At 41.2% G+C, this 16,962-nt stretch overlaps 1 protein-coding gene across 3 annotated transcripts in view; it reads right to left on the bottom strand.

Moving 5' to 3' along the window:
• Positions 1 to 16,962, bottom strand: part of CA10 (carbonic anhydrase 10) — a 550,279-nt gene that overhangs the window by 108,765 nt on the left and 424,552 nt on the right. For all 3 annotated transcript variants that reach the window (XM_023204534.2, XM_023204532.2, XM_023204535.2), the window contains exon 5: positions 7,429 to 7,614. In XM_023204534.2, the coding sequence (XP_023060302.1) occupies positions 7,429 to 7,614 (186 nt within the window). The remainder of the gene's footprint in view (positions 1 to 7,428; positions 7,615 to 16,962) is intronic.

Raw genomic sequence — 16,962 nt, 5'->3', positions numbered from 1 at the left:
CTCTGCGACTGTAGGGAGTTAACAGTCTGATTGGAAAGACAGGATCCTCTATTATACTGTAGGCTCCTTACAGGCAGGCACTATGGCCTATCAGTCTTTGAATTTCCCTACCAAGCTAGGGCCCAGAGCAGATGAGTAATCATTCGTATTGGGTTTATGGATAAACTGTGGGCTACATTAGGCAGTGTTACAAATCAGAAGACCTGAGTTAAGGCCAATCTTGGTTATTTATTGCCTGCATGGTCTTGGGCCTTTGTTTCCCCAAGCAGGTAGTAACATTGAGAGCAACCTCCTTGAGGTTTATGATCGAATGGGAGAATTTCTGTCCCTGTGCTTTGGAATTTATTCAGAGTAAAAGCCAAAGTCCATATAAAGTGCCTGTAGAGAGGACCTGCGTGGTCTGCAGCAGCCTCTGGCCATGCTCTGACCTCTCTGACCTCCTTTCCCATCACTCACACGTGTGCCCATGCTGCTTCTGCTCTTCCTTGCATGCTCACAGCTCCCTCCCACTTCAAAACCATGGTACTTGAGATTGCCTCTGCCTGGAATTTCCTTCCCCAGACATCTCCCTGGAAACCTCACAAATGTCATCTTCTCATTGTGGCCTATACTGGCCACGCTATTTAAACTTGTAGCTCACTCCTTCCACTCCTCATTCTCTGATCTCTCTTGTTTTGCTTTCTTTCTGTCTCTGTAGCATTTATAATATTCTAAATTGACATGTACATTGACTCATTTATTATGTTATTATTTATTATCTGTCTCCCCCCGCTAGACTATAAGCATCTTACAGGTAGACATTTTTATTTGTTTTATTCACTGTAGCACATAATAGACACTCAATCAATATTTGTTAACTGGATGAATGAATGAAGGTAAACCACAAAGCATGAACAGTGGCCAAGTGTTGGCAGTGAGATTCTGCAGCCACCTATGGGCACGACTGGGTGAGTTCTAAATTGTGCTACACAGTAATTCATTCAAGTCTATGCCCTGTGCTTCCAATGGCTCTTAAATTGCTCCAGGGTAGCACTTAATTGTTCAATCCTTTTGTGTCCTTTACCACATTTAGGATAGGGCTAGGTGGGTGCCTTCTAAATACATTTTGAATTTCTCAAAGCAGATTTCTTTACCAGAGAAATTCCAGAACACGTCTTAGTAGTAACTGCAAACTGAACCACTATTCCTCTTTTACTGTTTCTAATGGAATTTAATGCTTTGGGTAGCCTTCATTTAAATGCTCCATCTTCAAGTTAAATGGGGCTGTATATTTCCTATATAGTCAATGGATGCAACATCAGAATTTCAGGGAAAAAAATAAGGCCTATAAGATTTTTGTTCCTGGGACACAAATGGTTGACTGAATTGTTGACTGCACAAACACCACTTAAGCACTGACTGACTGTATGTCAGGCCCTGTGCTAGGTGCATGGCATGCAAAGATGAAGAGATCTTGTCCTTAAGAGGTTTACCAAGGTATTTATTCCCTCATTCAGCAAATATTTATTGACTGTCCTCATGTTCAGACAATGTGTGACATGCTGGGAACACAGCAATAATCAGTATAAAATTCCCATCAGTGAATGACTATGGTTCCAATAGAAGTGAGATTAAACAGTTACAAGACCCACAGTGATGGGCAATATAATAGATTGGGGTCAGCTAAAAAGGCCAGGTAGTAAATATTTTGGCTTCTGCAAGCTGCATATGGTCAGTCAGTTTCTCTCTTTTTAATAGCATCCTTTAAAAATGTAAGCCATTCTTAGCTCCTAGGCTGGACTTGGCCCACAGGGTATGGTTTGTAAACCCCTATAATAGATGAATATACACGATCCTCTGGAAGTCAAAAGGAGGCAGCGCCTTCCTGTCTGGGAGGAGAGTAAGTGGCTTGGGAAGCTATGATGGGGGACTGGTAGATGGCGGACTGGTGGATGGGGGAAGGGAGATGGGGCTGGCATTCAGAGTAGAGGGAGCAGCTTTACCGTGGCATATAAGTAGCGCTTCCATATGTATTGTCCATGTACCTGTCCTTAAACATCCCAGTCCTCATTCCCTCTCAATCTCCAATTGTGTCAATGGAGCATCTCTACCAGGAGGTCGTGGCAGAGCAGGAAAGTGCTAATCACATTGCCTGAGCACTCCTCACAAGCCATTCAATACCTAATGGGGCCCTGGCTCTCAAGGATGTTCTCCTCAGCACTTTTAATACCCTAGCACACTTCAGGACAATTTGATGTTAGTTGCTTATTCCTACAAATTTGTGTTGCTTTAGTGAAACCAGCCTCTCAAGGATGCAAATAATTGATTCCTGGAAGAGGACAAGGCCTGCATTTTCTGTTGTTTAGTTTCAGTTGTTGGTTCTGAGATAATTGTTTTCTCTTTTCTGATTCAGAGCCACTGAGAGAGAAAGAGAAAGAGAGAGAGAGAGAGCGAGAGAGAGAGAGAGAGAGAAAGCGAGAGAAAGCCCCATATTTTACATATGACTTCAATTCCCCCCTTTTAATTAAACACATCCTATCTATATCACCATAGCAACAGCTATGGACTCTTCCCTCTCTCAGATGTGTTTTGAGCAGGATCAGAGATTCCAGAGGCTGAGATCTAGCAAGGTCAAGGTGTTTCTACCTTGCTTTCAGAGGGAGCAGCAAGTGGGTCAGGTTGCACAGCTGTTCACCCCTTCTTCCCTTATGCTATCCAGAGAGAGCTATTTCATAATCCCCTTCTGGAATAAGCTTCAGATATAATCCATATTATGCAGTATTATGAATATACATATCCCTCAATAGACTTTACACATCTGTGGGCAAAAGCTACACTCTGGCCCATGCCTAGCTCGGAGCCTACCACATGGCGGAAGCACAAGGGCGTGTGAAGAGTGGATGAAATTAACAGGAGGAATTGGCTGTAGATCTTGCATGAAGTGGCTGGTACAATTCTCAGTGTACCCCCTCTGCCCCCTTGAAAAGAAGAACTAAAGGAAGGATTTTTAAATGACCTTGTCCAATGTATCCCAAATCAGGAAGATTCTTCTTGTCTAGCCCCACTACTGCAATGGAATCCAAGCCATGATTCTTTTCGAACATTATTTTTTGCCTGGCTAATGTATTTTCTTCTTTTCATAAATACCCTACTTTATACTGGACATTAACCATTTAGACATGATTAGCAAGCTAAGGGTCTTACTTATTAAAAAGTTAATTTTTCCTTCTTAAAGAAATTGAGACATTTGAATCCCTGTATATGCTCATTTATCACCAACCCCCAATGAGGAATCCAGGAGTTCTCTGTGTAGGACATGAGTAATTTTCATAAAAATGCAGTTGCTGACTGTGTCATACATCCATGCAGCTTTATAAAACAAAGCAAATGATTGCCATCAATTACAATAACCTCACTAGACAAGACTGCAATTAATCTACAGCTCTTCAGATAACGACTGTTGCACTGTGCCAAGGAAAATGCCTGGCATTAATTGACTTATCACGATCAGCAATGATAGATAGGGCAGATGGCAATGTGATTATTCACTGTCAACAAAATAAACACATGCTTTCTTGCTAGAAGTGTCTACTTGGGTCCTCTCAAAGGACAGCCAAAAATAGAGGCCAAAGGTGGCTTTGAAGGTAGCACAAAATAAAATTAAGTTAACCAGATTCGCACAATCTACCCACATAACAAACCTGCACGTGTACACTCTAATCTATAATAAAAGTTGAAATTTGTTTTTAAAAAAGTTAACCTTCAGGGTGAGATATATTGACTTTTACTGAGGCTAATCCTCAGTAGAATACAATTGAAGGAAATTTCTATAAGAAAATCATGGATTGGCGTGGTGGCTCACGCCTGTAATCTCAGCACTTCGGGAGGCTGAGGTGGGCATATCACTTGAGGTCAGGAGTTCAAGACCAGCCTGGCCAATAGTGAAACCCCGTCTCTACTTAAAAAATTTAAAAAAAAAATTAGCCAGGCATGGTGGTGTACACCTATAATCCCAGCTACTAGAGAGGCTGAGGCAGGAGAATCGCTTGAACCCAGGAGGCAGAGGTTACAGTGAACCAAGATCATGGCATTGCACTTCAGCCTGGTGACAGAGCGAGACTCCATCTCAAAAAAAAAAAAAAAAAAAAAATTACGGATTTAATTACATTAAAATTGACAGTTTCCCCTGCTCATTTGAGTGTGAGTCACTTTTATGTAGTCACCAAATTCTGTTCAGTGCTTAATAACTCCAGTAATGGGGCTGGGTGCAGTGGATCACACCTATAATCCTAGCACTTTGGGAGGCCAAGACAAAAGAATTGCTTGAGCCCAGGAGTTAGAAGTTACAGTGAACTGTGATGGTGCTACCGCTGTACTTCAGCCTGTGTAACACAGTAAGACTCTTTCTCTCAAAATAAAAAAATAAATAATAAATAAATACAGAAATAAAATAATTCCAGTAATAGGAAGTCACAATTTTCAGAGGCAAACTCATTTCATCAGTGTATCGTTTTCATCATTAGAACACATATGTAGCTGAATTCCATCTTTATGTAGCTTCCACCCATTGGCCATAGACGTCTTCCCTTAGGCTACATAGAAGATGCCAAACTCTTGTTGCTCGCTGAAATCCTTAAATGGGATCTCAAAGGTCAACTGCTTATCGCACTACTTTGCATATAACATTGTTTTGGGGACTCTGAAATTCTCGTCTCTTGCACCTAAACCCATACCAGTTCGTCCATAGACCCCTGACATTGAGAGGTTTGGAAAGAAATGTGATTCGATGAATGCGTCTACCCGGGGCAAGGTATAATTATACCTATGCTGAGGCCAGTGCTCAAGCCTACATTGAAGCAGTGGATGTGTGTGTGTGACCACCCTACTTGGGAAGCTGTTTTCCAAGTCTCATCAGTCTAGACAGCACCCAGCCTTGCCATTTCCAGGGGACAATTACCAAAGTGTGCTCCTTCCCCTCCTTTTATGCAGTGTGATTTTGTTGATTAAGTAACTCCCCTTTGTTTAGAAAACTGGGATAATTCAGGCGGAGTTTCACCTAAAATTGGCATAGCGGTCGCTAAACAAAATTTCTTGGGGAAAGTTTTACAAATGTACAAACCTGGACCCTATATCCTGAGACTCTGATTCAGTTGGTTTTGGGAAGGACTGAGAGGAAAGTATTTTGACAAGACTTCCCAGTTCATTGTGATTTGCAACCCTGCTTACATGCTTTCTTCACTCATTGCTTTCTTCACTGGGAACACATAATAATGTACCATTGTGGAAATGCTTCACAAACCTAATCGTCGGACTCTCCTGGGAACTTTTGAAATGCAAATTCTTTGGTGTACCTGATACCTGTGGTCTGGAGTAGGTCTAGGAAAATTCATACACTAAGAGATCAAATTACTATATGTTTCCCTTAGGGATTTTGGAAGCACTCATTTACTCTAAAATTGTGGTTCATGTATAAGTTACAAAGCACCCTTACCATATACTGAAGAAACAAGTGTCACTAAAGAATAATATAATGTAAAGATTTTAGCCTAGTGAACGTCTACATTTTATCAATTATTCATTTAAAAATTATTTCTACTCTGAGGCAGTGCTGTGATAGGTGCTGGAATATGACAGGATATGGGGGAGAAAAAGAAATAACAGAAAAGAAAAAATGAGCAAGTAAGCCAATGGATAAAATAATTACAAACCTTAAAATAACTTAAGAGCAAGAATTCATCTAATTTTGAATATTCTCTAATTCAGATCGGAAGTACCCAGTTATGCTCAAATTCTGAGTTTCTGTCCTGCTTTCACTGTATTTCTTGTTGTACTCTAGTTCAGAATCTGCAACTTGAGAGCCTGGCATTACAATGCCTTTGGCAGACATCCCTAATCAATCCTAGCATTTTTTTCCCTACAGATCCAGGAAGGAGATCCATACTACAGCTCAACCCTATTGTCTATACAGTCATTATTAATAGATCACAGATAAAATGCTAGATGAAATCTTCATGCAGCTTCTCCAGCACACACTGCCCTGACATGCCTCGAGGCTTTTGCTCACACTAGCCCTCATTTCCTGCTTTATCATTGTTGTTTATCAATCATTGAGTACTTTCAGTGTTCTTACATCTGGAATCCCACTTAATTTTTAAAATAACCTCTAGAGGTATCTAAACTGTGCCTTAGAAGGCTCAAATAACATCCCAAGATCACACAGTGCGTATCAAAGCAAGACTACAAAACTCAGGTCACTGGACTCCAAAGCTGATGGTCTTAAAATTGTTCCTCATTGTCTCTCTTTACAGCCCAGTTCAAAGGGCACCTTCTCTGTGAAGCTTCTCCTGACCCCTTCAAGCAAAATTTGTCACTTCTTCCTTTGAGTTTGCCAGGGCCTTTGTACATCCCCATTACAGCATGACATTATACTTTAATGACTTGAATATAGCACTCTTTGAGTTCCTCTGTGGTAGGAGCCTTTCTTTTTTTTTAATCTCTGTATCCCTGGTAACTAGATGAGTGCCTAGGCAGGCTCTTATTGATGCATTTTGAATGCACATTAAAATCTGGCTGCTGGACTCATTAAGATTGTGGGTCTGTTTCCTAGTGCTTGGCCTTAATACACTAAAAACAAGGCCAGATTTATACATGATCTTTAAAAAAATGAAAAGACCACATGCGATACATATTTTTGTAATTTCAAAGCCTTCCTGACATCAGTTATTGAGGACTCTTAAACAGAAACCTGGTTACAGGGCATTTAGGGTCTAAGGACCCCTGATCTCTAGTTCATAAACACCCTCCAGTATAATGGGGGTAAAAGAGATCAAATTACCTATACTCTGCTTGTGAACTGTCACACCACAGATGACAACTTTTGTCCTATAAATGAAACTGTGGTTGGGCTCTCTGCTGTGGCTTGAGTTCTGTCTGGGTTGATGGTGGCACACAGTGACATTGCCATTTTGCAGAAACTCAGGAAACCTATTGAGTTGCCTGACACTTATTTTACAGTATATTATAGTTTTATGCAAATATGACTCATTATATTCAAAAGAAAAGTTATAGAATCTGTGCTATCATATGTGACACATGAGAGGCTGATCACCCAGATAGGTGTAAGTAAAGACGTATTATATATATAAGGTGAGGGTTTGGGGTTGAAATAATGCTCTAGAAATATCATTGGGCAGGAGTCTCAAGAGAGCCACACCAGTGTCTCAGAAGGAAAGAGCTAGTTTCATTGTAGCCTTCCCTGGAAAATACTAGAAGCTTGTTATTGACTTTGATGCCAATTTGCAAAAGACAGATGGAGAAAGAAGGCATGGGCCTTCTCATTTCATAGATTAGGGAAAATCTCTTTGTTATGTTATCCCATCTTGGATATAAACAGGCACCCAATCTTGTATTGTTGACATTTAACCTTAGTACTTTGACAGACTAACATACCTCCCCAGAGAAGGCCTGTCCATTGAGGAGGTGCTCCGACCCTTGGCTGTCCTCACTCCCAAAGTGTAGTCGGATCTCCTCCAGCCGGTGGCTGTATGTCATGGGCCCTCCAGATATGTTGACCAAGTGCTCCTTGTCCAGGCGAAGGGATACATGTCTTCCAGTGTTGTACATGGTCCCACTGACCTGCAAGGCAATTAGCAACAGGTCAAGCAAGGCCCTCCTTCTTCTATGCCTCCCCAAACCCAGCATGGTGCTTGGATCAACGCCTTTTGCTTCCTCTTGATCGGAAGATGGGCTAAATCCACATGTGGAGTAGGGAGTGGCAGCTGCCCCAGAGGGTATATGTGGGATCTATGGTAATTTCTGTGAGGCATAAACCACATGATGGCTTAGGAATTTGAGGTAAGAACTCACAGCAGACTTCACCAATTGTGACTAATATTTTGTGCGTTGCATCATATAAAAAATGAACTTGTCCTTCTTACTGTAAGTGTTTGGAAAGGAAAGATACTGCAAGAGTCCTAAATCTCAGCTGAGAAATTGGAGACAGCAGTTAGCAAGGGGTGAGATAGTAAGAAGGCCAAATGAGACAGGGAAGAGAAAATGAGTGAACAGAAGCAGACGCTCGTGGGAGATGGAAAGCCTAGGTCTGAATTCTCAAGCATCCTATATGGTGTGTCTTGGTTAGGTCCTTTTCCTGCCCTGCAACCAGACATTGCACAGAATCCTCACAGCTTGTGGGCCTCAAGTGTTAAACTAAAGGGATTCACTCAAGCTTCCAGTTTCACAGATTCCTAGACTTACTCCTTATTCCTGATTCCATCTTTCTCCAGCCCCTCCAAACTGCTAACATGACTGCTGGGCATTCCTTTTCCTTCTTTCTTCTCTTGTTGGGACTTGATGTTCAGGTTCATTTTCATGAATGTGACCTTAGCACTTCTCAACAACAATTGCTTCTAGAACACTCGTTCCCACCTGAAACTCTACTTTCCTACTCTCTTGGGTTGGCTTAGCTTTGGGAGTAGGATCTAGAGCTTAGGGGAGACGGTGAATGAGTCTGGAAGGCGTGTTTCTGGGTTACAGGAGGCTGAACTACTCGGATTTTCTTCCTACTTACTCTGACTTCTTTGGGCCAAGCCTTCAGCCCCAGTGATTCCTGAAGGGCTTCCTGTAACTTCTGATACCTTCATTAGATGTGGTTTTCATATATATGCTCTATACCACTATCATTTGTCTGCCCCCCTTCCACCTTTCTGACACTGGTGTTGTGAATGAGTAGCTCTTGGGTTGTTCACCGTGGCAGAGACCATGCTGCTCACCAAATACTCCAGTGACTCATTTTGTTTCCTGCTACCTTACTGTAGAATGGAGCCCATGTGACTGGTGAGCCCATGTGACTGGTCATGACAGGTGTCACTTCCAGGTTGAAATAGTGGATTCCCTAGACTCACCTTCCCCTGGTACATCGACATTATATGGAAATATGGAAATGGCAGTGTGGTGCAGCAACTGCATGGAGCTCATGTCAGCCTCAGCCTCTACCATGCAAATGAGCCTGGGCTAGCCCGCTGGAGGATGGGACCATAGTGAGGAGAGCCATCCCAGGAGAGGCTGTCTAGACTGGCTATCCTGTGGCTGATCCACTAGCTGACTGGCCCAGCTGAGATCAGCTTAGCCTGGCCCAGATCAGAAATGCCCACTGACCATAGGCTTGGAGCTAAAAAATTATTTAAGTCTCTAAAGTTTGGGGTGGTTTGTTATGCAGCAAAAGGGAGCTGATATACACTAAGTCAGTCGTCTTCTTTCTCCTATGAAATCTGGAACTATCAACAGAAACTATTGAGTTCCTGAACTGCAAGGTCACCTGGTCCCAACCATACTGTTAAGCAGAGAAAGTCAGATCAGAGAGAGGGGACTGAGGCAGATGTCCCAACACTGACAGAGCAGACCACACGCTGGGGAAGAGGAGAGGGAATGGGGAGAATAACTACTTAGCTTCAGATGTCTTTGTGTCTCTTTGATCTCGTTCCTTCTAGAGGCCTGAACTGTACTTTGTAATATTCTATGCCTTACCAACACATTTTTTAACCTCAAGTTATCTATTCCTTGCAACCAAATGATCCATGCCAATGACTTCACTCCCGTTCTCCAGGCTCAAATAAATGTCTGTTTAGTTAGTGTGAGATAATCAGAAGTTGTCTTCTTTTTACTTCCCATAACTTCCTTTGCAGTGCAATAGCTCAAGACAGATTTGTGTTTGACATGACTTCCATCTCCAAATATAACCTACTTTTCCTAATTATTAAGATAATACATAGGCATTATTATAGGGTTTGAAAGATATGGGACAGCAAATAGACCACAATTTCACAATTAAATAGTAATCACCACTAATATTTTGGCATATAATTTTCACACTCATACCGATAGATCCATATTTTAATGAGATCATTTTATATATGTGCATTATAAATATATAATGCTTTTCACTTGTATGTATATGACTTTATATGTTATTCTCACTAACATATAGATATTTCCATGTCATTAACTATTCTTTAGCAATATCACTTTGAAATGTCTACATCATATTTCCTTGTAAAAATATAGCTGATTGTTGAATCTTTACAGTTCTTTCACTTTTTCATTATTGTAAAAAAAATCTGTAATAAACATCCTTACAGATCCATCTTTTCACTAATCCAGAGATATTTCATTATGCAAATTTCAGGTCAAACAGTGTGCACATTATTACAGCATTTACTATGTATTGCTGCATCCATCTGCTATGGGGAGTAGATCCCACACAGCAGGGCTGGATCTCTGTAATTCCCTTCAAATGACATTCAGCACAGAACCATGGGATTCAATCCAGTGACATTCTGTGGTATAAAAGGCAACAAAAAACATTGCTCCAGGTTCCTATGACATGCATGCTTTGTGTAATTGGGCAAGTATCTTGGGCTTCCTAACACTTCTAGAAATCCTTTCATCTATGTCTGTCTAAAGTTCCCAAGAAAATTCTTGCCCATTGAATCAAGGCACTGACTACATTTTATGCTTGCCTGAATTTTCCCAGTACTTGGGAAACACATTGGCACCAGCGGGTGGAAAAATCAGGGGCCCTGGAGTCCAAAGATTCTCAGTCTGCCTCTTATTAGCCATGTGACCTAGGGTAGTTTACTAAATTTCTTGAAGTTTCAGTTTTCTTAACCATAGAGATAACAATTTCCTCCATGAAAATGACAGGCAAAAAGGCTATAAGGCATATTGAAAACAAATAGCAAAATGACAAAGTCCCTTCTTATCAGTAATTACTTTAAATGTAAATGGATTCCACTTGTATGCCGTATCTAAAGTAGCCAAAATCATAGAAACAGAAAGTAGAATCGTGATTTCCAGAGACTGAAGGAGGAAGAGAGAGTTAGTATTTAATGAGTATAAAGTTTCAGTTTCGCAAAATAAAAAGAGTTCTGGAAACAGATGGTGGTAATGGTTGTACAACAATATGAATGTACTTAACACCACTGAATTGTACACTAAAAATGGTTAAGATGGTAAATTTTATGTCATATGTATTTTACAACAATAAAAAGTTGGTAAAAACTGCCCTCACGAGGTTGTGATAATTAGTTAATATATGCAATGGTCACAAATGTCCATTCTCTTCCTTCCCTTACTCTTGGCTATTATGGCATGGGTGCCTAGGTGATATTGAAGGTTTCTCGTTGATCTTTCTTCCCCATGTCTTCCCAAATTCCCAGAGTCTGGTGGAATATAATGTTGCTTGTTAAATGTCATCCTGAAGAACCAGAGCTTAACTTCTGCCTTGTGAGGATTCACTGGCCTCTCATTTTGGATTTTAAGGCACTAGACATGAGGAGAATGCAAGATCATCTTGAAGGCCATGAAGCAAACCCCAAACCAGAAGCAGGAATACACCAGAGTGCCTTCTAGTTCTTTGATCCCACTTCCAGACCCCTTCTGCATACATGGCTCTGTCTTCATTCATTCATTCAGTTGGCCATTTACTCAGAGCAGAACATTCAGTGCACCTAACTGTGTGCTAGGAGCTGGGGACAGTATGACTGTGAGCAAAGCCAGTCCCTCTCCCTGCCATCATGGAGCTCACACTCCATTATGGAGAGACCTGAATGGGGGCACAAAGTTATGGGCAATCCATAACTGCTATCATTTTCCTATGTGTTCTTACAATGAGATGCAACACCCCCTTATCCCCACTCTTTCCCTAGACACCAAAATAACATTAATTTGTATTAATCAAAAAAAAGCTGTGTAGCCAGGGTATGGTTTGTTGCACTTTAATTTAAAAATAAAGGCTTGACAACATTATGTATGATATCTAAGGGTACATCTGCACTGCAGTAATTAACATTGCAGCAGTGTCATTTTATCTCAAATGCTAATTACTGTGTTTTCAATGAACTACTTTGGTGTACAGCATGTTGAAAAAAGTTGTATTATACAGACCAGGAAACAAAACAGAATGGAGAAGTTGAAGCTGCAAGGGATGTCCAGGTTGCCTCTGGCTGCCTCACAGTTCTTTTTGTTTTATCTTAATTCACTGCAAAATAAGGTGTGAGATGTGTGTGCTATCCATTTTAACAGCAAAGGAAGTAAGTGGGGGTTGGTGAAGGTTCAGTGACTTATCCAGAATCACACAGTGGCAGGTGGCAAACCCAGGTCTTCTGATTCCAAGACTAATGATCTCGATGTAAGCAAACACAAGTGTCCTTGCTAATTTCAGATTAAAAAAAAAAATACGTTGGGGGGCCAGGCATGTTGGCTCACGCCTGTAATCTTAGCATTTTGGGAGGTCGAGGCAGGACCAGCCTGGCCAGCATGGTGAAACCCCGTCTCTACTAAAAATACAATTAGCCGGATGTGGTGGTGTGTGCTTATAATCCCAGCTACTCGGAAGGCTGAGGCAGGAGAATTGCTTGAACCCAGGAGGTGGACGTTGCAGTAGCTGAGATCGCACCACTACAGCCTGGGTGACAGAGTGAGACTCCATCTCAAAAACAAATAAATAAAAAAAATTAAAATTAAAAATAAAACTAAGTAAATAAAAAATATGTTGGGGATTTTCATTTCTTCTCTAGTCTGTATTTGCAGATCTTAGGTAGTTCCAGAAAAAGTGGGATATTTTTCAGGAAAAGAGAGGACTATAATTGGACACGAGGCTGCTGAAGTTCATCCCAGAAGGAGGCTTCGAGAAACCTGAAGGTTAAGGAAGTCCCTCAGTTTCCTCACCTGCAGAATTCATACTGGTTTGAGACTGGAGCTACATATATTGAGGGAAGCAGGTAATAGGTCCTCCACAGATATGCCTGTCCAGGTTTTATGTCAATCAATATTATCTTGATAACTTGAAACCATCTAGAAGTAATATATTCTTTTGCAAAGCAAAAATTTAGCCTGGTGTATTTATTTTGCAAAATTAGATATCCTTGCATAGCAAACACAGTGCTTTGAAGCAGTCTGTGATTCAGGGCCTCTAATAAATGGGGTCATCTTTTTTCATTCTGGTGACACCATGTTAGAGGGAAATAAATTTGGTCAACGTATTTTTTTTTTTTTTTTTTTTTTTTTTGAGGTGGTTTCTCACTCTGTCACCCAAGCTGGAGTGCAGTGGCGCCATCTCGGCTCACTGCAAGCTCCGCCTCCTGGGTTCACACCATTCTCCTGCCTTAGCCTCCCAAGTAGCTGGGACTACAGGCGCCCGCCACCGCACCTAGCTAATTTTTTGTATTTTTAGTAGAGATGGGGTTTCACTGTGTTAGCCAGGATGGTCTCGATCTCCTGACCTTGTGATCCGCCCGCCTCGGCCTCCCAAAGTGCTGGGATTACAGGCGTGAGCCACCGTGCCCGGCCAGTCAATGCATTTTTAAGGTATGAAAAATTTTCCTTCTTTGAAAGTCATCTACAATGCTGTTCATAACAGAGGTTATCTTGGTTAGAACCTTTACTGGGTGTCACAGGGGGTGGTGGTAAATTCTGAACCTGAACTTTCTCTGTTAATCATCACAATTTCTCCCTCACCAAACCCAGCAGCAAACATGGTGTGGTACTTGACACCCTACCATTTGCTTATTCTCAGTGGGAAGATATTAGGCTAAACCCACATGTGGAGGGAGGGCCTCCCACAGGGCATACCTGTCTTACCTGGCTTCTATGGCACTTTCCATAGAAGCAAACCGCCATCAGTCGGGGGTCAGAACTTGACCTTAGCTATCTTTGGCTCTAAAGCCTATGCTTTTAACCACTGGAAAGTGTTAAGTTGTGTAGCTTTTTTTTTTCTTTTCAGCCGGAGTCTCAATCTGTCACCCAGGCTGGAATGTAGTGGCGTGATCTCGGCTCACTGCAACCTCCGCCTCCTGGGTTCAAGCGACTCTCCCACCACAGCCTCCCAAATAGCTGGGATTACAGGCACCTGCCATCATGCCCGGCTAAATTTTGTATTTTTAGTAGAGATGGGGTTTCACCATGTTGGCCAGGCTGGTCTCGAACTCCTGACCTTAGGTGATCCACCTGCCTCGGCCTCCCAAAGTGCTGGGATTACAGGCGTGAGCCACCACACCCGGCCAAAGATGGTTATTTAACAATGTAATATTATGGCATTTTCTTCAAGAGGTGGGTTGAGAGTGTAGGAGCCTCACAGTATTTTGGAGTTCAGGATGTTTAGGATTACTTACTGTTTACTCAGGGTTCTCTAGAGAAACAGAATAGTGTGTGTGTGTGTGTGTGTGTGTGTGTATAATATATATAGGTAAAATGGTGTGTGTGTATAGATATATATAGGTAAAATAAAGAGACAACACGTGTGTGTGCGCGCACACACACACGTAAAATAGATTTTAAGAAATTGTCTCATCTAATAATGGACATTGGCAGGGTGGGCCTGCAGGCTGGAGACAAGAGCTGATGCTGCATTTTACCTCTGAAGGTCCCCTGCTGCAGAATTCCTTCTTATTCAGGGAGGTCAGTGTTTTTGATCTCTTGAGGCCTTCCACTGATTGGATGAGGCCCATCAACCTTATGCAGGGCAATCTGCTTTACTCAGATTCCACTGATTTAAAGGTTTATCTCATCCATAGACACTCTCACAGAAATATCCCAATTAATGTTTGACCAAATATTGAGTGCCATGTCCTAGCCAAGTTAGCACATCAATTAACCACTACACTTATTTTCAAATTCTATTTGCCTTCTTTATTACATCTGTTCAAATAGCTCTTAACCAAGTAGTTGTTCTGATACCACACATAAAGAGTTATATATAATACAAATATGCATGTGTGTATATATACATGCATATATTATATAGCTACCTTATCTATATCTGTATATATTATATATACATATGTGTATACTATATATAATACAAACATATATGCATTTTACCTATATATCTCCTACATCACATAATTTTAAAAGTCAGCTATACAAAGACTGTTTTCCAAATATCAGTCACACGGAAGGAGAACCAGTTTGAAAAAATGCACATCTGAATGATAGAACAATTACAAAGAAATAATTTAACTTTTCTTGTTAAAGAACAAGGCAGGTTTATCCTTGAGTATAGATGGGACCGTGGAGATTATTTTGATGTAAATCCCTTATTGTTTTTGGTCTTAGATGTTGTATAAACTCGTATTTTGAGATAAAAAAGAGGAGGAGGTATATCTTTATATAAAGACCAATTCACAAAATACACATGTCAAAGGTCTTCTGGTTTAATGGAGATAGCGCTTGCAGGGTGGATGTTTATTGCAGAAAGCTAAGCTAGAGGAAATCTTACCTTCAGAAATTCCAAAAGATTCAATAAGTAGCTACTTGCTTGATGTGACACAAAGATTATGTGAGGTTTCCGATATGTTCTCTCTCAAGGCAGTCTGACTCAGATCTCCTCTAATACAGTAAAAAATAATTCTCTACAGCTCAAATGGAAATATAACAGCACACATGGAGTAGCTGAGAGGAAATAGAATTTCAGCCGTGTAGAAGGAAGAGATGGCCCATCTGACGTGTACAGGAGCTACTTGCATTCTTAACCCAGTTAGTTAGGAAAGGAAGGGTGGAGGACACCTACTAATCTGGAGGATTTACTATGTGTCAGGTGTTGTACCACTTTTTAGATTAGAAAACCAGGTACAGGTAGGCTAAGAGTTCTACTCAAAAATACAAAAGGAAAAATTGAGGGGACTAGAATTCAAATCCTCATGACCCAAAGCTCATGCTCTTCCCAGGGTCTCAAAGAGCAGCTTCTAAGTCACTGCAGAGAGGGTGCACTCCCATTTCTCAGTGACCATGTACATTTCAGAAATGTAATAATGTCCTTTTTATTTATTTACTATTCTATATGGAATTGGCACCTGGGCCCTGTTCACTGATAACATCGGAGAGTTGGCATTCCTGCCTTTGGGATTTGGGATACAGTCTTATTCAGCAGATTTTTTTTTTTTTTTTTTTTTTTAACCAACAAGAATGAACTTGAATCAACAGATTTTCTTTTACTATAACTATAAAACACGTAACTATAAACACACTGGGTGGTGATGGATCACAACATCCACAAAAGTGGCTTGACTGTGGTTTACTCTGGGCCGTGTATTCAGGCCCTTTCTATACATCATCTCATTTCATCCTTATGCTGCCCAGGTGAGGAAGGCATTATCCATATTCTACGTATGAGGAGATAGAAGCTCAAAGGGGTTAAAGGATTTTACCTAAAGCACCACAGTTAGAAATTGGCAGTCCCAGAATTCTAGCCCAGGCCTATTTGACTGCACATTCTATAGCTCTTTGAAAGAGAAGTCAGAGTTGGTAGGAAAAGTGTTGGGGAGATGAGGTAAGTTTTTAAAAAGCTTCTGGGGTTAGGAATCAATTCTTAATTAAAATACGATGCCTGCATGGTTATGCCAGATTGGGTTTAATTTGTCCAGACCCAGTCTAGACCCAGGGTGGCAGGGCAGTTCCAATCCCCGCTTGCTGGGAGTTGAGAGATGGGTCATACCTGCCTCTCCTAGTGCTGAGCAACTGGGTAGCTGAGCCCATAATGTTGGAAGGCCACTCAGTGAAGAAGGTCCAATAGCCATGTCATGAATTAGGTGACCTTTCTTTGCAACAGAAGTTTCCTGTTGTATGTCTCTGGCCACTCTGCTGAGGTGTGTAACAGGCCTTCTTTGCAATGTAATTAGTGAGTCTGAGATTTAAGAACACCACTCAGTCTAGTTTTCTGCAAAGTAGCTCAAGAGATCAAAGGGTTGATTTGTAAAGAGTGAATACAAAAAGCCAGTGTGCTGCTTGCTTACATGGGAACTCTGGAAGCATCAATGCAAGAAAAAAAAATTAGTGCCAAAACTGGAGTCAAATCACTGGCTTCAGTGCAGCATAGCAGACACACAGATTAGCAAACTTAGGGGTGTGTGGATTCTAAAGCTAAAGGACTTCAGAGATCATCAAGCCCAACCTCTTATTCAATAAACCAGGAAACTGAGACACAGAGTG

This window comes from Piliocolobus tephrosceles, chromosome 16 (assembly GCF_002776525.5).
Source record: "Piliocolobus tephrosceles isolate RC106 chromosome 16, ASM277652v3, whole genome shotgun sequence".
Classification (NCBI taxonomy): Eukaryota; Metazoa; Chordata; class Mammalia; order Primates; family Cercopithecidae; genus Piliocolobus; species Piliocolobus tephrosceles.
Note: the sequence above shows the minus strand (reverse complement) of the source record. Positions and strands in the feature narration are given on the sequence as shown.